This window comes from Lemur catta, chromosome 4 (assembly GCF_020740605.2).
Source record: "Lemur catta isolate mLemCat1 chromosome 4, mLemCat1.pri, whole genome shotgun sequence".
Lineage (NCBI taxonomy): Eukaryota > Metazoa > Chordata > Mammalia > Primates > Lemuridae > Lemur > Lemur catta.
The window spans coordinates 67200198-67225687 of NC_059131.1; the positions used below are offsets into that span (position 1 = coordinate 67200198).

Genomic DNA, 25490 nt, shown 5'->3' on the forward strand with positions numbered 1-25490 from the left:
AGGAGTCACTACAGGTTTACCTCTAGTGGAATCCAGACTTTAGGAAGCTTTCCCATCTAAGGAAAAATAAGCCTGACCAGGGAAATGTCTGTCTGACATGTATATAGCAATATGTGATTTTTTCTAAAGGAGTAAAGAAGTTTGCTAGTTTTGGAGAATACTTCATTTCTCTTAACATTGGAATAGGAAAGTAAAATATTTATTAATTAAAATTAGTATAATGACAGAGGAAGTATCAAGAATCTGTATGGCTGAAATAAGCAATAAATTACATATGGCATTATAATGATATCAAAAAGACAGAGATTCTAAAATGTTAAAGTTACTATTGATTATTGTATGAAGATGAGAAGAAAAGGGTAAAAATAAAGCAAATTCCAGATAATTCTGTTTGAATTATAAAAGTCTGATGTCTACATGGGCCTGTGTTTTATCCTTATTTTACATCCTGAGTTTGTAACCCAGAGAGAGTGCCTGAACGTGACATGTATTCAATTAACTTTTTTGAGCTGGGAATTAGTAAAAATAAGTAAAAAGATGGGAGACATGGAAAAAACTATGACTAGAAGTGTTAAGTAATGAATCACTTGTATTCTGAAAAAGGTATAAATTTCTGATTAGTAGATTGAACAACAAAGGAAGAGTCAATGTAGTAAGAGAAAGAGGAAGCAAAATGAACTTAGAAATAAAACTTATTACAAAAAGATTTAAGTTGGCCGGGTGTGGTGGCTCACGCCTGTAATCCTAGCACTCTGGGAGGCCGAGGCAGGTGGATCATTTGAGCTCAGGAGTTTGAGACCAGCCTGAGCAAGGGTGAGACCCTGTTTCTACTAAAAATAGAAAGATATTATATGGACAACTAAAAATATATATAGAAAAAATTAGCCGGGCATGGTGGCACATGCCTGTAGTCCTAGCTACTCAGGAGGCTAAGGCAGAAGGATTGCTTGAGGCCAGGAGTTTGAGGTTGCTGTGAGCTAGGCTGACGCCACGGCACTCTAGCCTGGACAACAGAGTGAGACTCTGTCTCAAAAAAATAAATAAATAAAAATAAATAAATAAATAAGGAATAAAATAAAAAAAGATTTAAGTTGATAACCAATCAAAATGGAGAGGGAAAGTGGGTTTTTAAAAGGCCAAACTAAATGTATATTGTACACTTGTTAACTCAAAACAAAGGAGGTTGCCATGGTTTGAATATGACCCCTCTAAAATTCCAGTGTTGCCAGTGTGACAGTATTAAGAGGTGGGGGCTTTAAGAGGTGATGAGGCCATGAGGCTCCACCTCATGAATGGGATTAGGTGCTCTCATAAAAGAAACTGAGGGAGGGAGTTCATGCTCCTGTGCCCTTCTGCCAGATGAGGACACAGTGTTCCTACCCCCCACAGGATGCAGCCCTCACCAGACAACTGACCTTGCTGGCACCTTGATCTTGGACTTTCCAGCCTCTAGAACAGTGAGAAATAAATTTCTACATTCTTTATAAATTGCCCAGTCTCAGATATTCTGTTATAGCAGCACAAAACAAACTTAGACACAGGTATAAAAGACTGGACAAAGATGTATTTTCTATGTTCCAAAAGGAAAAAAAGGCGTGGCAGATAATTATTTCATAATAAAAAGCCATGCCTTCAAAAGAATGAGAAGATAAGCCACAAGTGGCAAGAAAAATTTGCAAAAGACATATCTGTTAAAGGACTGGTATCCACAACATACAAAGAATTCTTGAAACTCAATAAAACAACCAAATTAATAAATGGGCAAAAGACCTGAACAGACACCTCACCAAGAAGTTATACAGATGGCAAGTAAGCATATGAAAAGATGTTCAAAATCAAATGTCATAAGGAGATTGCACATAAAAACAATGAGATACCACGAAAAACCTATTAGAATGGCGAAAATCCAGACCACTGACAACACCTAATGCTGGTGAGGATGTGGAGCAACAGGGACTCTCATTTATTACTGATGAGAATGCAAATGGTTTGGCCACTTTGGAAGACACTTTGTCAGTTTCTTACAAAACTAGACATATACTTAACCATATGATCTACCAATCATGCTCCTTTGTTTTTATCCAAATGTATTAAAAACTTATGTCCACACAAAAACCTGCACACAGATGTTTATAGCAGCTTTGTTCATAATTGTGAAAACGTGGAGGTAACCAAGATGTCTTTCAGTAGGCGTATGGATAAACTGTTACATCCAGACAATGGAATATTATTCAATGCTAAAAACAAATGTGCTATCAAGCCATGAAAAGACATGGAGGAAACTTAAATGCATATTACTAAGTGAAAGAAGCCAGTCTGAAAAGGCAACATATTGTATGATTCAGACTATATGACATTCTCAATATATGTAACCTAAACATTTGTACCCCCGTAATATGCTGAAATAATAAAAAAATTTAAAAAAAACAACTATATGACATTCCAGAAAAGGTAAAACTATGGAGACAATAAAAGACTAGTGGTTGCCAAAGGTTGGGGGGGGGAAAGGGATGAACAGGTGTAGTTTCAGGCCAGTGAAACTATTCTGTGTAATACTATAATGGTGGATTCATGTCATTATACATTTGTCCAAACCCACAGAATGTACAGCACCAAGCGTGAACTCTAATGTAAACTATGGACTTCACATTACATTATATAATGGGTGATAATGATGTGTCAATTTAGTTTTATCAACTGTAACAAATGTGGTGGTGGAGGCTATGCATGTGTGGGGCAGAGGTATCAGGAAACTCCGTATTTTCTACTCAGTTTTTCTGTGAACCTAAAACTGCTCTAAAAAATAAGTTTACTAAATAATAAAAACTACACCCAGAAGATGAAATTAAGAGTAACAGCAGGGACTCCTGGATTTAAGACTGCCATTTTGTATGATGAGACTGGAAGGACCCGGTCCACTGCAGTCACTTCTGACATCAGGATTTCCCTACAGAATCTACAAAACCAATCTGCAAGAGAGTGGCTGGACTTTTTTCTTCCCTGGCTAGTTAGTGCACATATGACTTGGACCACAGAGAGCTGGGTTTGAACCCCAGCTCTGCTATTTCCTGACTGATTTAAGACAGTGGTTCAGCCAGCTGACCTGTTTTCCTTATTTGTGAAGACTGAATGAGATCACATATATCAAAGAGCCTTGTAAACTGACACACACATACAAACATAAAGTGCTACTTAATTATTTATAAATGTACCTTATGAATGTCCCGGATGTATGACAGTTGGTTAGGATGCATGACCCCACCTTGCCTCTCACTGGTTGGCTCCTGACTTGGAGAAAGCGCTGATGGGTAGGCTCAAGTCCCATGCACAAGAGAACCAGCTCAAAGCAGGGACTGGCAATGAGACAGGAAAAGAAACCTAATCCCATAGCTCTGTTATAAGCCACTACGATCATGTTTTCTGTTACTTGTTGCTAAACATACTCTTCAACTAATATAACAAAAGAAAACAAAAATATCACCCTTTATATTTTATGAAGGTATATATAACACTAATTCTAAAGTCTGAACAAAATCCTAATCATAGCATTGCTATGTAATAGTCTAATGAACTCAGGTCCTATTTATAATAAAATACTAAAAATGTCTTCAAATATATTATATAAACCCATTAAGATCAAAGTTGATTCATATTCAAAAGGCATGGGTGGCTTACTGCCAAAATACTGCATTTAAAAAACAAGAACATACATGACATACTGGAATATAAGTGGCATCGGTGCAGTGATTGTGTCCCACTGTATTAACAAGATGCTTGGTCACATAGAATGCATTAATAAATAGTTGCTGAATGCAAAAATGAATCAATCTACAAAGAATTATTTAACAGCAGAAAGTATCTCTTATCTAAAATCTTCAAAAACCAAAGCATTCATAGTATTCTTATATTTAGTTAAATGTTAAATGCCATTGAATTACATGTGTAAAATGTTTAAATGGCAAATTTTGTTATATATATTTTACAATAAAAAAATTCTCCTAAAATAAATCTAAAATTCTACAGAAAACATTACTAAGTCAGCATTATAAAAACTAGCTGACCATATTTAAAATTAGAAAGATCAAAGTTATACAGAGGGAATCATGAAATAAAATGAGCAGCGTTTCACTGGTCACAGCTCGTTTTTGCTGGAGCCCTACCCTGCCCCAGGCCTGTCTGCAGGTCCCCCTGGGTTCCAGGCTCTCTCCAACTTCAGGGCCTCTTCCTTGTTCCTCCCTCAGCGTGGGGGGCCGGGCCCCAGTGAAAGCTCTATACAATGGAGACTTGGTGGATGAAGTTTTTTTAAACTGTAGAATGCTTCACAAATTTGTATTCATCCTTGTTCAGAGGCCATGCTAATCCTCTCAATATTGTTCTAATTTAAGTGTACGTGCTGCCTATGAGAGCACTAGATTTCTTTTTTATTTGGCAGGGGAGCCACTGTTTCGTTTCTGTTGCCTAGCATTGTGCCTGACACAGCTGACACTCTAATATTTGTTGAATAAACCAATAAATGAATTTAGAAGAGAACAGGGAAAACTATCATATTCAAATTGGGGAAAAATATTAAACATATTAGTATCTTGATAGGAAACAACACTGAGGTAGCTTTATAAAGACTCAGGTGCTCCTATATAAATACTACATATTTAATATTGGGTCAGAAATATGTTTTTTCTTTTTTTGTATTGAACATAAAAATTCTAGAAGATTTCTTTATAAAAATAAACAGACAATAACCAATTTTATATGGCAGAAGGTTAGAAAGGGATTACAACAAATAGAAACTAGTTCTCTCAATGTTTGAAATTACAGACATAGAATACCCACATACAGGCGACAAAAACAGAGCAAGTGAGGCAGGAAAAGAAACTAAAAACCAGAAATAGACATAAAAGGATTAAAAGAATTAAGTTTATAACATTTTATTGTGGAGAATTTTGGAGATAACACAAAAGTAAAGAAGTATCATTTCACAAAAGAGGAGAAATAAGCACATGAAAGGATGTTTCTAATCATTAGCCATTAAGGAAATACAAATTAAAACCACAATCAGCCCTACACACCTATCAGAATGGCTAAAATAAAAAATAGTGACAACACCAAATGTCGGGGAAGATGCAGAAAAACTGGACCTCTCATACATTGGCTGGTAGGAATTTAAAATGATACAGTATCTCTAGACAACAATTTGACAATTTGTTCTATGCCACCATAAAACTCAGCAATTGTTCTACTGGGCATTTATCTGAGAGAAATGAAGACTTACATTCATGCAAAAACCTATACACTTTCATATATAAGCAGCTTTATTCATAATAGCCAATAACTGGAAACAACCCAGAAGTCCTACAATGGTTGAATGGTTAAATAAACTGTGGTATATCCACAAAATAGAATACTGCTCAGCAATAAAAAGAAATTATCTACTGATACATTAAAAAACCTGGATTACTTTCCAGACAATTATGCTGAGTGAAAAAAGCCAATCCCAAGAGGTTACATACTATATAATTCCATTTATATAATATTATTGAGATGACAGAATTATAGAAATGGAGAACAAATTAGCAGTTGCCAGAGATTAAGTAGGGGGTGAGGATGCGAGGGAAGTAGGTATGGCTATAAAAGAGCAATATGAGGGATCCTTGAACTGATGGAGATATTTTGTTGCTTTACTGCATCAATGCCAATATCCTGACTGTGATACTGTACTTCAGTTCTGCAAGATGCTACCACTGAAGGAAACCAGGTGAAAGCTACACAGAATCTCTTTGTATTATTTCTTACAACTGCATGTATGAGTGTCTACATTTTTCTAAAAATAAAAACCTTAATAAAAAGCCACCTTAGAAAAGAGAATATAAAATTAAAACACTGCATTCCCATGCCTGCCAGAGATACAAATAAAAAACAAAAGAATATTATGTACATAGAGACAATTTCTGCTATAAACATTATATCATATTATAATAACCACCACCAAACATGGAAGAGAAGTGGCTAAATAATTAGTTTCGCAATCAGTAGATGCAAAAACTTATGGAAATATTCTGAAAAGAATTTAGACACCAATAATGAAAGTGACAAAAACAGAATTCACTCCACCTATCACAGGCTCTTATATGAATTATAGATAAATTTTAAAAGAAAATTAAAATAATATTACAAGTGGCATCCACAGCAAAATGTATCTCATTGGTGGCAAGGGCCCAAGGGAGCAATATAGTCACAAACTAGACTGACAGTGTGGTTTTTAAAAGCCAACTTAAAATTGGCAATTACAAACACAATGAATAAGATTATGAGAAAATAGGAAATCTTATAATGGTATTTCACAATAATGACAGATGAAAGCTCAGAGAAGTGATATTAAAAACATTCGAGCCTCAAAAGTAAAATTCTTTTAAGAGACTAAGATACTTCTTCCTTGTAACAAAAAAAAAAGTTAAGAGATAAGTGATTTCCAAAGAAACATCTACCACAATAAGAAACAAAAAACAGAAAGATAAAAATTAAAAGAAGACAGTACAAACATTCTATAATAAGGGGAAACTTATAATATGGGGGACCAAAACCTACAGTCATAAAATACCATAACCATGTACATTTGACAAATTTTCAAAATTAAAGTCATGTTTATTTATTACTCATACACTACCACCTGAAAAAATAATTTGAAGTGGTTTATTAAAAAGACATATATGGTAGGTACAATAAAATAAATACAAAAGCTGAAAGGGGTGAGTTGACTCCATTAATGTGGGCTGCAGTTTCTCAACAAATGCACTTTGACAGTTTGGATAGGATAATTTTTTTGTTGTAGGTAGTTTTATTCATTCTAGAGTGTTTAGCAGCACCTTTGGTTTCTGCTAGCAAGATTCCAGTAGTAACCCCCCCAAACCCCAGTTGTGACAACCAAAAATGTCTCCAAACACTGCCAAATGTCCTCTAAGGCAGCAGTCCCCAACCTTTTTGACACTGGGACCAGGTTTCATGGACTGGTGTGAGGTGGCGGCAGGATAGTTTTGAGCTGACTCAAGTGCATTACATTTATGGTGCAGTCAAACCTCTCTGCTAACGATAATCTGTATTTGCAGCCACTCTCCAGGGCTAGCATCACCGCCTCAGCTTCACCTCAGATCATCAGGCATTAGATTCTCCTAAGGAGCACGCAACCTAGATCCCTTGCATGTGCAGTTTACAGTAGGGTTTGTGCTCCTATGAAAATCTAATGTTGCTGCTGATCTTATAGGAGGCAGAGCTCAGGCAGTGATGCGAGTGATGGGGGGGCAGCTGTAAATACAGGTGAAGCTTTGCTCACTTGCCCGCCACTCACCTCCTGTGCAGCCTGGTTCCTAACAGGCCACGGACCAGTACCAACTGGCTGCTGGGGTGGGGGGTTGGGTTGGAAATCGCAGCTCTAAGAAGCAAAATTGCCCCCTGCTGAGAATCAGTGACCAAGGCTAACAAGCTGCTGCAGCTGAAATTAAATTCAGCTGTGAGCATCTCAGGAGCTTAAAGCACAAAGGTTAATAATATTTTGGTTGTAAGATACTGATAGAGGCACACTGCTTCACTGGGAAAGATATTTTTCTCCAGCAGTAGGTTCTAAGATAAATTTCTTCCCTGGTTTTTATCTTAAGGAATATTAAAGTATACAATCTTTATTGACTATACTAGTAATTATATAGAAGTTATAGAAATAATCTTCATATGGCTGTTTCTTATCCATTATCAAGACAAACAAAGGATTACTGTGAAAAGAACTCAGTAAAGGCATTTCTTTAGGAAAGAAGCTGGTGGTGGAGGCTTTGTGATGGTCCAGCTTGCTACAGAGATAGGGTTTTAAAAGTCTAGAGGGATGAATGTCCTGTGTCACTCTCATTTAATGCCAATGATGTGTTCTTACACTATATTTACAGAGCATGAAATAAACCTTCATATGAATAACACCTAAAATTAAATATGAAAAAAATCATAATTTGTTAAGGAGGTAGATTTTTTTTCCTTAAAAAATTTCATTTAATGTGTTTTGTTTGTATAGGGGAAAATATTTCATTTGAAAAAGACAATTGCACACTACAGAATTTGAATTTATAAAACTTAAAACCAGGCCGGGCGCGGTGGCTCACACCTGTAATCCTAGCACTCTGGGAGGCCGAGGCAGGTGGATCACTCAAGGTCAGGAGTTCAAGACCAGCCTGAGCAAGAGCGAGACCCCCGTCTCTACTAAAAAAATAGGAAGAAATTATCTGGCCAACTAAAACATATATAGCAAAAATTAGCCGGGCATGGTGGCGCATGCCTGTAGTCCCAGCTACTCCGGAGGCTGAGGCAGTAGGATCGCTTAAGCCCAGGAGTTTGAGGTTGCTGTGAGCTAGGCTGACACCACGGCACTCACTCTAGCCCGGGCAACAAAGCGAGACGCTGTCTCAAAAAAAAAAAAAAAAAAAAAATTAAAAAAAAAAAAGAAAACTTAAAACCATTGAATAAACAGCACCATGGACAGACAATATATAACAGATACATATATTTATTTTAGAAGATTACTTATTGTTCAGCAAGCCTTAAAGAAACAATTTTAATCTTGTATATGCTAAATCATAGTTAAACATAAATACCAAATAAAGGGAAAGACCTGTTCTTTCTTACGGTACTTTAATAGTAGTTACTGGTGGATAAGGTGCCTCAATGAAGCCAAGACAAGGGATTGGTGAGCATTAACTTTTTGTTTTATATATTTCTGTAGCATTTTTAAAACAATAAGCCTGTATCACTTTTAAGTTAAAGATACTAAAAAATCATTAAAAATATGTTTTGATTCAACATACCAGTTTAAATTTCACAAATGTTATGTTTGACCCCAAAGATCCAGACCTTGCAGACTCACTTTCAAGTACAACAATCAAAGCACAGAAACAAAACAAAGAACGCAAACGAACCTAGGCTGATGCACCACCCTGCCTGCCCCTCTAGACATGCTATGCTGTCCCCACAATCTACGAGCTTTGAGTTCTCACGCATTTCTGCCACCAGGACCTCACCAGACCCGCCTCAGGTAAATATACATTACATAAAATATACCTGTACATGTATATTTTATGGTAAAATATACATAACATAAAATCTATTATCTTAACCAAAAATACACATAACAAAATTTATGATTTCTTACCATTTTTAAATGTATAGTTAAGTGGCATTAGGTACATTCACACTGTTGTGCAGCCATCACCATCATTTCCAGAACTTTTCTCCTTTTCCAAAACTGAAATTGTACCCATCAAACACTAATTCCCCACTTCCCACTACCCCTTACCCTTGCCAACCACCATTGTACTGTCTCTAAATTTTACTACTCTACGTACCTCATATAAATGGAATCATACAGTATTTGTCCTTTTTTGACATGCTTATTTCACTTAGCATAATGTCTTCAAGGTTCATCCACTTTGTAGCGTGTGTTGGAATTTCCTTCCTTTTTAAGGCTGAATGATATTCTATTGTCTGGACATACTACATTTTGTTTACCCATTAGTCTGCTGATGGACATTTGGGTTACTTCCACCTTTTGGCTATTGTTAATGCTGCTGCTATGAATATTGCTGTGCAAATACCTGTTTGAGTCCCTGCTTTCAAATCATTTGGGTATATATCCATAAGTAGAATTGCTGGATTATTTGGTAATTCTATTTCCTCCCCCACCTTTGAACCTCTCCCTTAACCCTCTTCCCCAATCAAAACATATTCATCATCTGTCTTATTCTGCAAGGAGCTGCTGTCGGAAAGCTGTCACTTGCAAAGCATCTAATCATGACAATGTATTAATAGCTGACAAGGCTTAACAGACTTACCCCTCCCAAGGCCATCTGCATTTTAATAGGGGAACATCTTGAGGAAAAGGAATGACTTTGTCAAAATGTAGCTTTTCAAAGCAGTAATAGGCTAAGGGTGGGATGGGGTCCATGGCAACACAGACAAAGACCTCTCAGGAACTCTGGTTACTCTGGAAAACTGTTTCTAGTTTTCTCTTTTTCCACTCCTAGAATGTAGTCTTCCCTCCTACCCTGCCTCAAGTTCTATCCTGTTACTCGTTCTGCTGTATTTACTCTCCTAACAAGCAACATTCCACTATAAACCCTCTCAACAACCCTCTCTGGGGTCCCTCCTCCCAGCATTATGCTTAGCTGGTCTGGTCAGTCCCAAGTGGAATCTCCTTTCTCTCTTAGATCTGTTCTTCTGTGTTTCCAGTGGTGTTTTTTTTTTTGGTTTTTTGGGGTTTTTTTTGATAGAGTCTTGCTCTGTCACCTAGGCTGAAGTTCACTGCAGCCTCAACTCCTGGGCTCAAGTGATCCTCCTGCCTCAGCCTCCCTAGTAGCTGAGACTACAGGCACATACCACCATGTCTGGCTGATATTTTTATTTTTTATAGAGGCAGAGTCTATGTTGCCCAGGCTTCCAGTGTCTTTTAACAACCCTGCAGTCTTTCTAGGCTGAAGGGCTTAGAGCATCTCAGGCTTGTTTATACCTTCACCAAGTCCCATTTACTCTGTGTCCAGAGCAGTTCTTCATAGCATCCTCTTACTCTGTACCCACTAGACCAACTTACCCTATTATTTCTCAGGTCCCGCTGCCTCCAATCTCATTGCATTGTCCCTCCCTGCACCTGCACTCTGTGCTTACAATATGCCAAAGCTTTCCACTGTCTGTGAAATGAAATTAAAATTCCTCAGCCTTGGCCAGGTGAGGTGGCTGACACCTGTAGTCCCAGCAATTTGGACTGGGTGATGGTATGAGACTTTATCTCTTAAAATAAATAAATAAATAAAGTTCCTCAGGGTAACTCTCAGAATTCTGACTCTGACTTACCTACCCTTCCAGCTTCCCCTCCCACTGCTCCCTTTCATGCACTCCTGTCAAACTGTGTCCTGAACACAGCCCGAACCAATTCCTTTGTACTCAGATGCCTCCCTGATTCTTCCCAAAATAGTTATCCTCTGAACTCCCATTGCACTTCATCTACACCACTGCTATAGCACATCTCACTTGGAATTTGTCTTTAAGAACCCTTGCTCTGCTAACAGCTATAAAAATTGTCTTCTTCACCTCCCTGCTCATCTCCAGCCATCCCTCGCCCTTGCTCAGTACTGTCCAGACCTTCCTTCAGTGTCGTGAATACACAGTTCCTTATAACCCCAGGGCATTCTTCACACATGCTGGCCAAGCACACTGGACCCCTCATACATACACTTAATTGCTCATCTTCCTTCAGATTTTATCAGTGCCTGAAAGGAGCCACCCTTGATTCTGCATTTCTCTTTACAGTCTCCAAATGCATATCACAGTTTGCAATTATAAACATCTATTTATTTGGTTACTGAATTTATTGTTTATTTTTGTTAAACTTAGTCGATTATTTGCTTTTTACTTCATACCTAGAAGGCAGTGACTACACCTATAATGTTCACAATTTTAACCCCAGTGTCTGGCACACAATAAAGGCTAAATAAAAGATATACATTTATTGAATGAGTTAACATTTTGGTATGTAACTCAGTCTATCTACCTGAAAAGACTGGGGAAGGTTCTCAGGAAGCCTACACTTAATCTAGCCTCCCCTAACCTCCTCTCCCCCACTCTCCCTCCCTCCTCCAACCTCTTTCTTAAAAAAGAGAAGAGGGACACCGAAGAAGAAGAGGATGATTGGGAGAGGAAGCTCTGAGAAACAATGCAAGGAACACAAGAAAATTTCAAAAAGAGACTATCATTAATATTAATAGAAGATAATACTGCATAAATGAAATAGGAACAGAATGAGAATTCTTTCCTGAACATTAAAATTAAGATAGCCAAAATAAAGAATTCAAGAGAAGTGCAAAATAAAGTTAAGGAAATTTCTCAGAAAGTAGAACACAGAGACGAAATTGATGATGATAATATTTAGAACCTACATATACAGCAATTACCATGTGCTAGGCAATAAATTAAGCCTCAACCAGCCTACGAGGAAGGTACTATTATTATCCTCAAAACAGAACATGAGAAAGAAAAAATTAAAGGATCAGTCTGGGAAATCCAACAACTGACTAAAATCATTTGCATTCAGAAAGAAACAGAAAATATAGTAGGCCGGGCGCAGTGGCTCACGCCTGTAATCCTAGTACTCTGGGAGGCCAAGGCGGAAGGATCGCTTGAGGTCAGGAGTTCAAGACCAGCCTGAGCAAGAGCGAGACCCTGTCTCTACTAAAAATAGAAAGAAATTATCTGGACAACTAAAAAAATATATATAGAAAAAAAATTAGCCGGGCATGGTGGCGCATGCCTGTAGTCCCAGCTACTCGGGAGGCTGAAGCAGTAGGATCGCTTAAGCCCAGGAGTTTGAGGTTGCTGTGAGCTGGGCTGATGCCACAGCACTCACTCTAGCCTGGGCAACAGAGTGAGACTCTGTCTCAAAAAAAAAAAAAAGAAAGAAAATATAGTGGAAAGGAAATGTACATGCTCTCATCCAAGCACTGAAGAATACAAGCCCTCAAACTGAAAGGACTCACCAAGGAACAGGAGGATAGGACCCTTATCTTTTATAAATTCATGTGGAAATATTTACAAATGAAACGACAGTTGGCCCTCTGTATCCGTGGGTTCTATATCTGTGGATTCAACCAACTGAGGATCAAAAATATTCAACAACAAAATGGATAGCTGCACCTGTGCTGAACACATATAGCCATTTTTTTTCTTGTCATTATTCCCTAAATAATACAGCATAACAACTATTTGCATAGCAATTACACTGTATTAGGCATTATAATTAATCTAGAGAAGATTTAAAGTACACAGGAGGATATGCATAGGTTATATGCAAATACTACCCCATTTTCTATCAGAGACTTGAGCATATGTGTATTTTAGTATCTGTGGGGGTCCTCGAACCAACCCTCTGTGGATATTCATGTATACTGAAATACAGGAGATAGGTGAGGATATACATGAAAGTAAAAACCAGCCAAGAGTTGACAATAGTTTAAGCTGGGTGATAGGTACACAGGGATTCATTTAACTATTCACTCTACTTTTGCATATGCTTAGATTTTCCATAATAAGAAGTTATAATAAAAAGAAAACAATGCAGGAGGATTCAAACAATAACAAAAGTATATATTAGAATAAAAAGTGAAAAATTTTTCTTCCCTGTAATCCAACTTCTCTCCTCAGAAGTAAACCTATTAACAGTTTGGAGTATATCTTTTTCAGTCCTCTCTTTATCTGTTTACCATTTATTAACACACTTATACAAATGCATCCTCTATTTACTTATTTATTTAGAGAGTGAGATCATACTATATATACTGTTCTGCAACTTGCTTATTTATTAAACAATGCATCACTAACAACTTCTTACTGGCCAAGTACTATGCTGAAACCTGAATATACCTAATTACTGATTCAATCCTCTATGGGGGAAAAACAATGTTAACAGCCCCCCTGTTACCAATAGCTTTCCATTTCTGGCCTTAATTATCTATATAATTGGGTAACAATGCCTGATGCTTATAACTGTACAATTACAAAACTAATACAAAAGTGAAATTAAATATAAAAAACTTCAAAATCAATAAAATTCACATTAACAACATAAATAAATTTCATGTGATACTTTGCTGGAACTAAAACACCACTTATAACATAGGTAATGCTGCAGGTAAATTATTTTGATATTTGAGAACATATACATATAATGCCTTGTGTGTCTGCCGGTGACTCCTTTCCCATTTTTCTCTATTAAGACTACAGAAAATCCTTTCATCAGATGGGACTTCCTTGGCAAGGCCACTTAGTTAAGTTGGGTTTTCCTCTTTTCACATTGGATTGCCACAATTAAATCTGGCAACAAACCTCATAAACAATAATGCAAATAATAGGAATGAAATCTCACGAGACAGTAATCGATTATAACATGACCCAGAGTATTCACATATTCAATTTTTGAAGGGTACTAAAAGTCAAATTAAAAAATTTTTAATTGTCAGAAAACTCATAGACACCAGAATACGTTCCCTGGAGGAGTTGCTAGACTCCAGTTTGAAAAATCTGTCACAATAAAAATTCTTATAAATAAATGCTTTTGTACCTGAAACCACATTTCTATATAAAAGAAAGTGTATATTTAAATTCTGATGTTGCCAAAATGCCTTCCAAAAAAGTTACACCAATTAACAATTATACCAAAATAAACGAGAGTGTGTATTTTCCCAATCCCTGGCAACTTTGACAGGAGAAATGCAATTATCTCATTTTTTAAACTATATTTTAAATGTTATTAATGGGATTGAGTATCTTTTCATATAGCCATTTATTCTTTATCTTTGAGTTATCTAATTTTTTTTCATATTGACTTGCAAAAGGTTTTTGAATAAGCTATCAACCCTTTGTTTATTACAAGTACTTAGCCACCTTATCTTCTGACTTGTGAGTTTTTGTAAGTGTAAGTGTTTTATGTTGTCAAATATATCAACCTTTTAAGTTTTCTAAAAGGGTTTTATATGTTAGATTTGGAAAATATTTCCCCATTTCAACATTATACAAATATTAAACTAGATTTTCTAAATTTACTTTTTCTCAATTTTTAATCCACTTGGAAATTACTTTGGTAAAAGGGAAAGTAGAGGTTTCTAAACGAGACTCAAATGAGGAACACTGTTGTATTTTCCAAATCAAAATTCAAAGTAAAGAGTTTTCTGTGTTATTTCCTAGTCTAAGGTACTGTTAAACACCAAAAGATTAGAATTTTTAGGAGACAGCATGCTTTATGTGGACTGTAGGAAAAAATATACAATATATGAAAATCAGGAGCATACAGTACTGAATTAAGTAAAAAATACAGAAAAAGACTGTCAAGAATTGAACCAAGCTGCTAGCAGGTGTCGAGGAGTCAGTTAAGACAATAAGCCAGTCAGGCAAGCCTTTAATCACTTACCACAATAGTGTATACCAAAAGCCAGGTAAGGGTCAGATGCATCATCCCAGACAGGACCCTAAAACAAAGGTCTCCTTGCCATTTTATGGACCTAGTGGCCACACAGGAAGAGGGGGGAGAGGGGCTAGCAGTTAGAAGGTACTCAGTACTGAGTCAGAGTGGAGAAAAGTGCCTTTAAGGTTTCTCTCCCCACCCATTAACAAGGTCTTAAAAGAGGGGCCTGGGTAGGCTTCTGCCAAGGTTGCTCCAGTCCCCATGCTTTGGCTCTCAATAAAGACGAGTCTGAAAGGAAGCATCTGGGCTAAGAATACACATAAACTTATGAGGTTGGCTGGCCAGAGGAACCTGAATCCTTGACTGAGACTCCCTTAAAAGACTACAATGCACTGGTTGTGCACCAAGACTAGTGTGGGGAGGGCAGGTCTCCCAGAGAGGTCTGCCAGGTAAAGCCTTTTAAATTGCATATGGTTGGGTCTGAAAGATCACACAGGTTTTCCACTGGGAGGTGGACTCCTCAAAGACAATACCCTCCTTGAAGAATCTTAGCCTCTAGATATTCAACATTAATGACAGGACTAAGATTTTACAATTAACAGACTTAATAGAGATTCCTCTACCATTCTAGATGATCAAGACATTTAACAAGTGCTAAAAACACCTATCCCTAGCCTTCAAGGCAAAATGTGTGTTTTCCTTTTTTAATCAAAAACAATAACAAAAATCTGAGATATATATATGTATCTATATATAAGAAACAATAACTTTTATTTTTCTCCCTCTTCAAATTACAATACATTGATACATATCAGAATGTGATACATAAAACGCTTATTAACTATTGCTAAAGAAATAAAAATACAGTCTTAGTAACTAATTTTCAAGCTGGCAGCTCTCTGAAAGCTGTAATTCAGTTAGGAAAGAGGGAATCGGTATAATTAATAATACAACTTTCCATTTTGCCACTCAGAATACTAAAAGATGTGTACTCACTAGTTATGATTTAATAAAATAATCTGTACTGCTTCATCAAGGATTCTTAAGTGAAACTGACTTTTCTTCCTTAACTGCAAGTGTGTGGCAGTAAAGAACACAGTAACTCCTAGAACAGTTAGGCACCACAACCTTGACTGGTGCTGAGGTTCCAACAGTTTTCCCACCACTGGTTTTGCACAATTAGTGCAAATGTCAACACAGTGACAAAGGTAAAAAACATCTTACTATTATTAGGAAAATAGTTTCGACCTTGTAGAGCTCCCTGAAAGGGTTTTGGGACTCCCAGGGGTCACATGGACCATACACCAAAAATCACTGTTCTAGACAGAATATATGCAAAACTGATCCATTCCAACGTGAGCCTAACGAGTTTTGACACTACAGGTAAAGAAGAGAGCAAAATTACCAAGGTATTATTCAAGACTGCACTTTCCACAGTAAACACACGAACAAGTCACAGTATTGCCAAGAAATCTGTGAAACCAGCTGAAAAGTTCATGAAAAATACATTGAGAGAAAGTAGAATAAGCTAATGACAAAATTCCTTTGTTAAACCATTCTGCTCCACATTTAATAATATCAAGGGTGTATATTATGAAAGTGCAATTACCATCACTTGAAGATGCTAGCAGATTTATTCTTTTCACAAACATTAACTGAGCCAGACACTGTTTTTGGAGCTGGAGATATATTAGCAGACTAGACAAGGTGTTAATGCAAGGAGACAATATACAAGCTCAAAATAAATGAACAAGTTAATTTCAGATACTTATAAAAGCTATAAGGAAATTAAAGGGAATGTTGTAATGATAATAAAATAGTGGTAGGCGGGCAAGGGGATGGGGGAGACTTTAAGAAAGGCTTCACTCAGTGCCTGAATCTGAACTAAGACTTGAATGACAAGACTTGAATGCTTGAATGACAAGAAGGAGTGATCCATTCAAAGAGATGGAGAAGAATGTGCTTGGCAGAGAGAACATCAAGTGTGAAGGTTCCGTGACAGGAATAAGCTTGGCCAGTTCCAGGATTAGAAAGGTCAGTGTGGCTGGATACAGAGTAAAAAGGGGAAAAGTAGGAGACGAGGTCAGAGCAATTGTCAGACCCCGTAGGGCCTTACAGATCAGACTAAGAATTTGGGTCTTAATTTAAATGCACCGAGAAACCACAATATTTTAAATAGAAAGAATACCATGATCACACATTCACTTCATGAAGATCACTCATGCTGCATGAAGTATGAATTGTTAGCTGAGTGCATATGCAAGCAAGGAGACAAAGAGTAATCCAGGCAAGAGATGATACCAGCTTGAACTAAGATGCCACAATGTACATAAGTAGAAAAATATAAAGCTCTACTATGGAGGCTGAGTGACAGGACTCTGAAGGAAAGAAAGGAAATTAAGGATGAATCCTAGGTTTTTGGCTGGAGAAAACTGGGTAGATGGTGGTTCCATTTAAAGAGATGAGAAGGATTGGAAGATGGGCAAGTGGTGGGGTAAAGAAAATCAAGATTTATTTGGTATGGATATATTAATTTTGAGGTACCCATTAAGAAATTTGAGTGGAGATGCTTAGAGATATAAAGTCAGGCTTGAAAATAAAATTTGGAAATCAAATTTAAACACACAGAGTTAGATGAGCTCAACTAGGTGAAAGAAGAGAGCAGAGGACTAAGTAGGGAGCCCTAGAGCACCTTAACATTTTGAGACCAAACAGCAGATATTTTTCTTTTCAGTTATGGTAAAGCCACAATACATATTTAAGCAAACATATCATTAAGGGTGTATATTTAAAGAATAGGCTCTGGACTTATGTGCAGTACATATGAGAGCTTTTCTACTTACTACTGAAAGTGTAAGTTATGAGAAAGATTTTTTTCATATGGATAAATGATTACTTGTTATGATTGTAACTGCTTGAAAAGGTATTTTGGAATCAGTACAAAGGAAGAAAGGGTGAAGACAATGCTCAAGTTGAGTAGCTCCAAGAGAAATATTAAACAAGATAAAATTTCTTTAAAATTAAAAAGTCTGACAATATCAAGGGTTGGTGAAAAGGTATGGAAAAAAGAACTCTCTCATCTGTTGCTGCTGGAAATATAAATTAGTAAAGCCTCTTTGGAAAGCAATTTTGTAATTCTAGCAAAATTTAAACCCAGATGTTTACCAGCAATTCTGAGTATATAACTACCCTAAACATTTATACAAAATTGAAAACAACCTAAATGTCCATCGATGGGGGAACAGAAAAAAAAAAGGAATTCCATCCAGTAGTTCAAATGAATGAACTAGCTCTATATTTATCATTCAAAATCACAATGATAAATGAGGGCAAAAGATGTAGAAGGGTATACACAGCATGATACCATTTATACAAATTTTGAGATTCATGATAGTGGTTTCCTCTGGGGAGGTTGGGAGAGAAGGGGATGGAATTGAGAAGGGGTATTAAATGAGCTTCAAAGGAGCTTCGGTACTATAATAATGTTTTATTTCTTCTATAATATAAAAGGCAAATACAACAAAATGTTAAATTTTATTAGTTCTGGGTGATAGATACGTAAGCATTTATTATATTATCTTCTGTGCTTTTATCTCCACAATTGCGGAAAAAACAGGCTGTGTATATACTACTTTATTCGTAGGGGAGAAAAGGCAAAATAAGCAATGTGTTTTCTGATGTTGATTCAGTAAAGGAAACAGTAAAAATTTTTAAAATAAGCTTATCATCGTGAATTAAACATGCATCTTTTCAGCATGTTACGGGAACCAATAGGAAATTTTCAAAGCTGGCTGTAAAAGTCAAAAGTATTTACCTGACCTTTCAAAGTGACAGATAAGATTAAACTATTTCTTTATGACACTGAATTCTCAGCTTGATCAAAAGGCATTATCTAGGCGATATATCCAGAATTTAAAGGCCTAAATTTATCACTTTAGGGTTGAAATAACATGATTTTTAAAAGCGAACATAATCCTGATAGATATTTTTTAACAAGATATGGTACAGTTTGTTATATTTTTTTACTCTTTCCCAACCCATAATTATTCTCTTCAGTATCTAGAAAAAGAAACTAATGATACATTCATTGTTAGGCATATTTAGAAACTACATTCAAATGTTAAAATTGAACATTAAGAAATACTTTCAGAGCCAAATACAACTGAATAATACATTTGGCACCATCCTATAAATTAAAACATTCAGTCTTGTAGCTTCTTTTGAGTGTGATATACGCATCAACAGAGAGTTGAAAATATTCTTTAGTGAAAATCTTCTCCATAATTTCTTTTTCTTTTTTTTTTAGAGCCAGGGTCTTGCTGTACTGCCCAGGCTGGAGTGCAATGGCTATTCACAGGTGTGATCAACACAAACTACAGCCTCAAACTCCTGGGCTCAGGCCATCCTCCTGCCTCAGCCTCCCGTGCAGCTGGGACTACAAATGCATGCCACCATACCCAGCTCCAGCAGAATTTCTGAGTCTGTATTCAATCTAAATATCCGACAGTCACTTTGCTACCATTACCAAAGAAATATAATTCTGAGTTAAGACTTCCTAATTTAACAGAATAAGAAAAGAAACCAACTGGATGTAAAACTTAACCCATGACTCAAGCTGTCACTGACCTGGAAACAGATACCTGTGAAAGACCACAAACAGCATGGTACTAGACACTGAAAGGAAATAAAATGATGTTTATTTTTAGTTTAAATATCATGGGTTTTTAAAAGTCATCTAAAATTGATGGTTCCCATGTACGCTGAATACCCATTATGTGACCTGCAGATTCCTAAGATGTGAGGAAGCAGTAGGTAGACAGTCAGTGATAAGGCAGAAAGGGAGGTGGGTGAAAGTGAAAGCCAAACAGGTTGGTTTAAAATTTTGCCTGAGGCTGGTCTTGGCCTAGGACAAAGAGAGGAAACTCTTTTCTTCATCCCTCTTCCCAACATACAGGCTGGCCTCTTACCCCTACAACTCAATTCCCAGGTTACTTGATAACATTATTCAATATATTCTCATTTCTAAACAAAGCAGATTTATATGTAGATTTTGTTATTACTTTGAAAACAATGGCAAAAGAAATGAATAAGATAATTATTATTACATTTTGCATTTTGTATAACACCCAACTAAGACCATACAAAAAATAAAAACCAGACTCAGTGGCTCATGCCTGCAATCCCAGCACTTCAGGAGGCTGAGGTGGGAGGATAACTTGAAGCCAGAAGTTTGAGACCAGCCTGGGCAATACAGCAAGACCTTGTGTTTAAAAATCAGCCAGGCATGGTGGTGTGCACCTGTAGTTTCAGCTATTGGAGAAGCGGGGGTGGGAGGATCACTTGAGCCCAGGAGTACGAAGTTGCAGCGAGTTATGATGGTTATGATGATGCCACTGCACTCTAGCCTGGGTGACAGAGCGATCTATCTCTAAAAAAATAAAAAATAAAAACCAGAGCTAATTTCTTCCTATTCAAGGAAACCCACACTGATAGTAATAGTGATAACATCAGCATTACAAGGAGACGGTAAAGTAAGTGGCCTTACCAAGCTGATTCTTCATACCCATAAGGACTGAGTTCATGTGTGCTTTGGATGCATAGAGCTTGCTCACAGCCTTCCTTGACCTGATCATCTCCTTGGCCAGAACTACACAGACATCCTTCTGGCCCTTCTTGGCAGCATCTTTCACAGATCGTTTCACTTTTTCTTCTTCTCTTTGGATATCTAAATTTAGAACAGAACACCAAAAATCAAGGGTAAATCAGATCTACTGACACTCAAAGCCACTCTTATTGTGATCTAAATGTGTCTATTGAAAACACAGGAAGATATAAATGAAATCAAAACAATGTGGTGGGTATTCATCATTTTCAAAAACAACATTAAAGTAGTTTAAGAGTAAAAAGAAAAGTGTGATCCTATTATACTTGACAAAATTTCAAAATACCTTTGCAAGCCCATTCTAACATGTGTTGGTACCACTCTAAGAACTTTAAAAATTACTGCGAATGTATTCCAGAGCCTGCTCCAATAATTAATAAGGAGTATTTCCACAATTATGGAAGTACAATTTCTGTACAATCACTAATGATTTATAAAAACTTGCAACTTAAAGAAACCCTAAACATATTAAAAGTTTCATATCAGCATCAGATAGAGGTAAGATATGTCTGTATTATATTCTTTATGATTGAGTAGCATTTTTCTCAATTTTTAAAATTGTGATAAGATATATATAATATAAAATTTACTATCCTAGTCATTAAGTATACAATTCAGGAGTATGAAGTACATTCATACTATTGTACAACCAGCACTACTATCTAAAATTTGTTTCCATCTTTCAAAATTGAAACTCTGTATCCATTAAACAATAACTCCCCCTTCCTCTGGCAACCACCATTCTACTTTCTGGGAGTAGGGAGAAATGCAGGTTATTTTTTAATCGGTACAGAGTTTCAGCGTGTATCAGGAAAAAGATCTAGAGATGAATAATAGTAATAGTTGCACAACAATATGAATTAAGTACTTAATGCCAATTCACTGTACTCTTAAAATGGTTACAATGGTCAGTTTTATAACAAAAATAAGTAAAAAGCAGCAGCAAGCCTAATCTGATCAATTTATAAACAGACATTTGTGTCTTTGTTCTGTAAAACAAAGAAAGAGAAAAATATATCTGGAAGGATGATCACCAAAATGTGTGTAGTAGTTATCTATGAGTGGTAGGATTTCAGGGTAATTTTAACTTTCTCCTTTGTATCATTCTGCATTTTTATGTGTATTATTACCTTTAAAGTCACAGGGGTCACCCAAGCTACCTATTTTCATCTGAGGAATGAGGCAAAATGAATTACTCAAATTTACTCCAATTACTACCTATCATGAGTGTTCAAAATGTGGTATATTTGACTGAAAGCTAAAAATGTTGGACTACCATGAATCTTCCATCTGATGCCGAGAACTACCTATAGTTATACTTTGCTTTAAATTACTATTATTTTTCTTTTTAACTTTTTTTTGAAATATAGCATATATATAGAAATGTGCACATAAATGTAGAGCTATGTAAATTTTCACAAATTAAGCACACTCACGTAAGCAGGACTTAGATCAAGAAACAGATCAACATGCCACAACACCCCACTTTAATTCATCATCCCCCCAACAAGTATAACCATTATCTTGACTTCTAAGAACACAGATTAACTTTAGTTACTCATTTTTGCACTAATATTTTTTAAAAATCCATTCACCCTGACTGCTAATATTAAGCCAAATGAAAGATCCTGAAAGTGTTCCTATGATAAATCCTCATATGCTTCCACAAGTAACTTTTCAAACAATCACATTATTTCATAGTCATGCTTTGTCTAAGCATCCCACCACCTTTTTGTGGTATAACCATCAATAAACAGTAAAGTCTCTACTGTATGTTAGGTACTGTCCTAAATACTTTCCACATATTCACAGATTGTCAAAACAATTCTATACAAGTCAAAGAAGTTTATTAAAGACAGATGGCTAATAGCAAAGTAAGAGTTTAAAACTGGTAGTGTTAAGACTCCAAAAGCCAGAATCTTTTTCTGATGCCATGTTAAAGTTAGTAAATTGATGAATTCCTATTGATGACAAATAATAGAAAACAGCCATGGAAGAGATAGTGCTTAAAGATCATTTAAAAGGATAAATGAGTTATGGATGTGAGAAGGAATATAATGTGCATAGCACAAAAAAGGAATATGCAAGGCTTGTGAGACACTAATGGAATTTCTGAGGTTTCCAACATTTATTTATTAATTTTCGACACTAATCAATTATTTGTGCTATTATTGTCATACATTTTACCTCTACAGATGTTACAAGCCCCACAACACATTATTATTTTCACTTATCAAGAATCAATAAGGGCCGGGCGCAATGGCTAACGCCTGTAATCCTGGCACTCTGGGAGGCCCAGATGGGCGGATTGTTTGAGCTCAGGAGTTCGAGACCAGCCTGAGCAAGAGCGAGACCCTGTCTCTACTAAAAATAGAAAGAAATTATATGGACAGCTAAAATATATATAGAAAAATTAGCTGGGCATGGTGGCACATGCCTGTAGTCCCAGCTACTCGGGAGGCTGAGGCAGGAGGATCGCTTGAGCCCAGGAGTTTGAGGTTGCTGTGAGCTAGGCTGACACCATGGCACTCTAGCCCAGGCACCAGAGTGAGACTCTGTCTTAAAAAAAAAAAAAAAAAAAAAAAGAATCAATAAGTTAGGAGAGGGATCAAGATGGCCAACTAGACACAGGTAGCATGTGCCTCCTCCATGGAGAGGAACCAGAACAGTAAGGAGATACTCGCATTTTGAACAGATCATCTAGGAGAGAATGCTAGGATTCACCAGAGAAGTGACGAGAAGTACCAAAAGTAAGTAAGGAGAGGGTCCAAGGCAGCTTGCCCAGCCGAGGACTGGGTGAGAGCCAGAAGAAGCTCCTTAACACATGGAAACGGTAAGAGAGAAACCCCCACAGCTCCATACACCAAAATGGGTTTTTATGATCCTGGCTATAGCAGAACCCCATGACCCACACAAGTCTTGGGCCTAACATAGGGAGCTGCCTAGAGATTGCACAGAGACATTGCTCCAGAAAGGAAACCCACGTGGAATCCATGAATGATAAAAGGATTGATTCAGCAAGAAGATATAACAATCCTAAATATATATGCACCCAATATTTGAGCACAAAGATTCATTCACAAAAGAAATATTACTAGACTTAAAGAGACAGACAACAGGTGGGAGAGGGGAGGAGGGGATCGGTAAATTCATACCAAATGGGTGGAGTGCACCCTGTCTGGGGGATGGACATGCTTGTGGCTTTGACTTGGGTGGTGCAAAGGCAATTTATAAGACCAAAGTGTATGGACCCCACTAATATTCTGAAATTTAAAAAAAATTATTTCACTAATAAGAATTAGACAAATACTCTATATATTTTAATTCCAAAAAAGTAAATAAATAAAGAGAAAGACAATAATACAATAATAGCAGGGGACTTCGACACCCAACTCACAGTACCAGATCACTGAGACAGAAAATCAACAAAGAAACACTGGACTTATGTTGGACTTTAGACACAATGGACTTAACAGGCATTTATAGAATACTCTACCCAACAACTACAGAATATACACTCTTTTCATCAGCACATGAAACATTCTTTAAGGCAGACCACATGTCAGGCCACAAAGCAAGTCTTAATCAATTTTTAAAAATCTAAATCATATCAATTATCTTCTCAGACCATGGTGGAATAAAGTTAGAAATCAATACAAAGAGGAACTTGGGAAACTATACCAATACATGGAAATTAAATAACATCCTCCTGAACAATCACTGGTTCAATAAAGAAATTAAAACCAAAATTAAAAATTTTTTGAAACGATTGAAAATAAAAACACAACATACCAAAACCTATGGGATACAGAAAAAGCAGTGCTAAGAGGGAAGTTTTATAGCATGAAATGCCTACATCAAACAGTAGAAAGATCACAAATTAACAACCTAACATCACACCATAGGAACTAGAAAAATAAGAACCAAATTCAAAGTAAGCAGAAGAACAGAAATAACAAAGATCAGAGCAGAACTAAATAAAATAGAGACCCAAAAAACAACACAAAGGATCAATGAAATTAAAAGTTGGTTCTTCAAAAAGATAAACAAAATTGATAAGCCATTAACTAGACTCACCAAGAAAAGATCCATACAAACAAAATCAGAAATGAAAAAGGAAAAATTATAACTGATACCACAGAAAGACAAAAGATCACAGAGACTATTAAAAAATACATGCTCACAAACTAGGAAACCCATAGGAAATGGATAAATTCCTGGAAACATACAATCTCATGAGATTGAACTGGGAGGAAACAGAACTCCTGAAGAGACCAATAATGAGTAGCAAGATTGAATCAGTAATTTAAAAATCACCCCCCACAAAAAAAAAAAAAAAAAGCCCAGGACCAGATGGATTCACAGCTAAATTCTCTCAAATAAGCAAAAAAGAACTAATACCAATCTTCTGGAAACTGTTCCCAAATAATCGAGGAGGAAGGAATTCTCCCTAACTCATCTATGAAGACAGTATCACCGATATCAAAACCAGAAAAGGACACAACAACGATAAAACTACAGACCAACATCCCTGATGAACAGAGATGCAAACATCCTCAACAAAATACTAGCAAACTGAATCCAACAGCACATCAAAAAGATAAGACGTCACGATCAAGTGAGTTTTATACGAGGGATGCAAGGATGGTTTAACATACACAAACCAATAAATGTGATACATTACATAAGCAGAATTAAGGACAAAAACCACATGATCACCTCAACAGACACAGTAAAAGCATCCAATAAAACTCAGCATCCCTTCATGACAAAAATCCTCAACAAACTAGGCAGTGAAGGAACATACCTCAAAATAATAAAGGCCACATAGAACAAATCCACAGCTACCATCATACT

The 25490-nt window shown here is 36.5% G+C and overlaps 1 protein-coding gene and 1 non-coding gene across 4 annotated transcripts in view; both read right to left on the minus strand.

Moving 5' to 3' along the window:
* The window catches only part of LOC123637144 (charged multivesicular body protein 3), a 93225-nt gene that overhangs the window by 5654 nt on the left and 62081 nt on the right, over positions 1-25490 (minus strand). For all 3 annotated transcript variants that reach the window (XM_045550030.1, XM_045550027.1, XM_045550028.1), the window contains one exon: positions 20517-20696. In XM_045550030.1, the coding sequence (XP_045405986.1) occupies positions 20517-20696 (180 nt within the window). The remainder of the gene's footprint in view (positions 1-20516; positions 20697-25490) is intronic.
* Positions 4304-4409, minus strand: LOC123637591. The gene has a single exon (XR_006734955.1). It is a non-coding gene; the product is annotated as a U6 spliceosomal RNA (small nuclear RNA).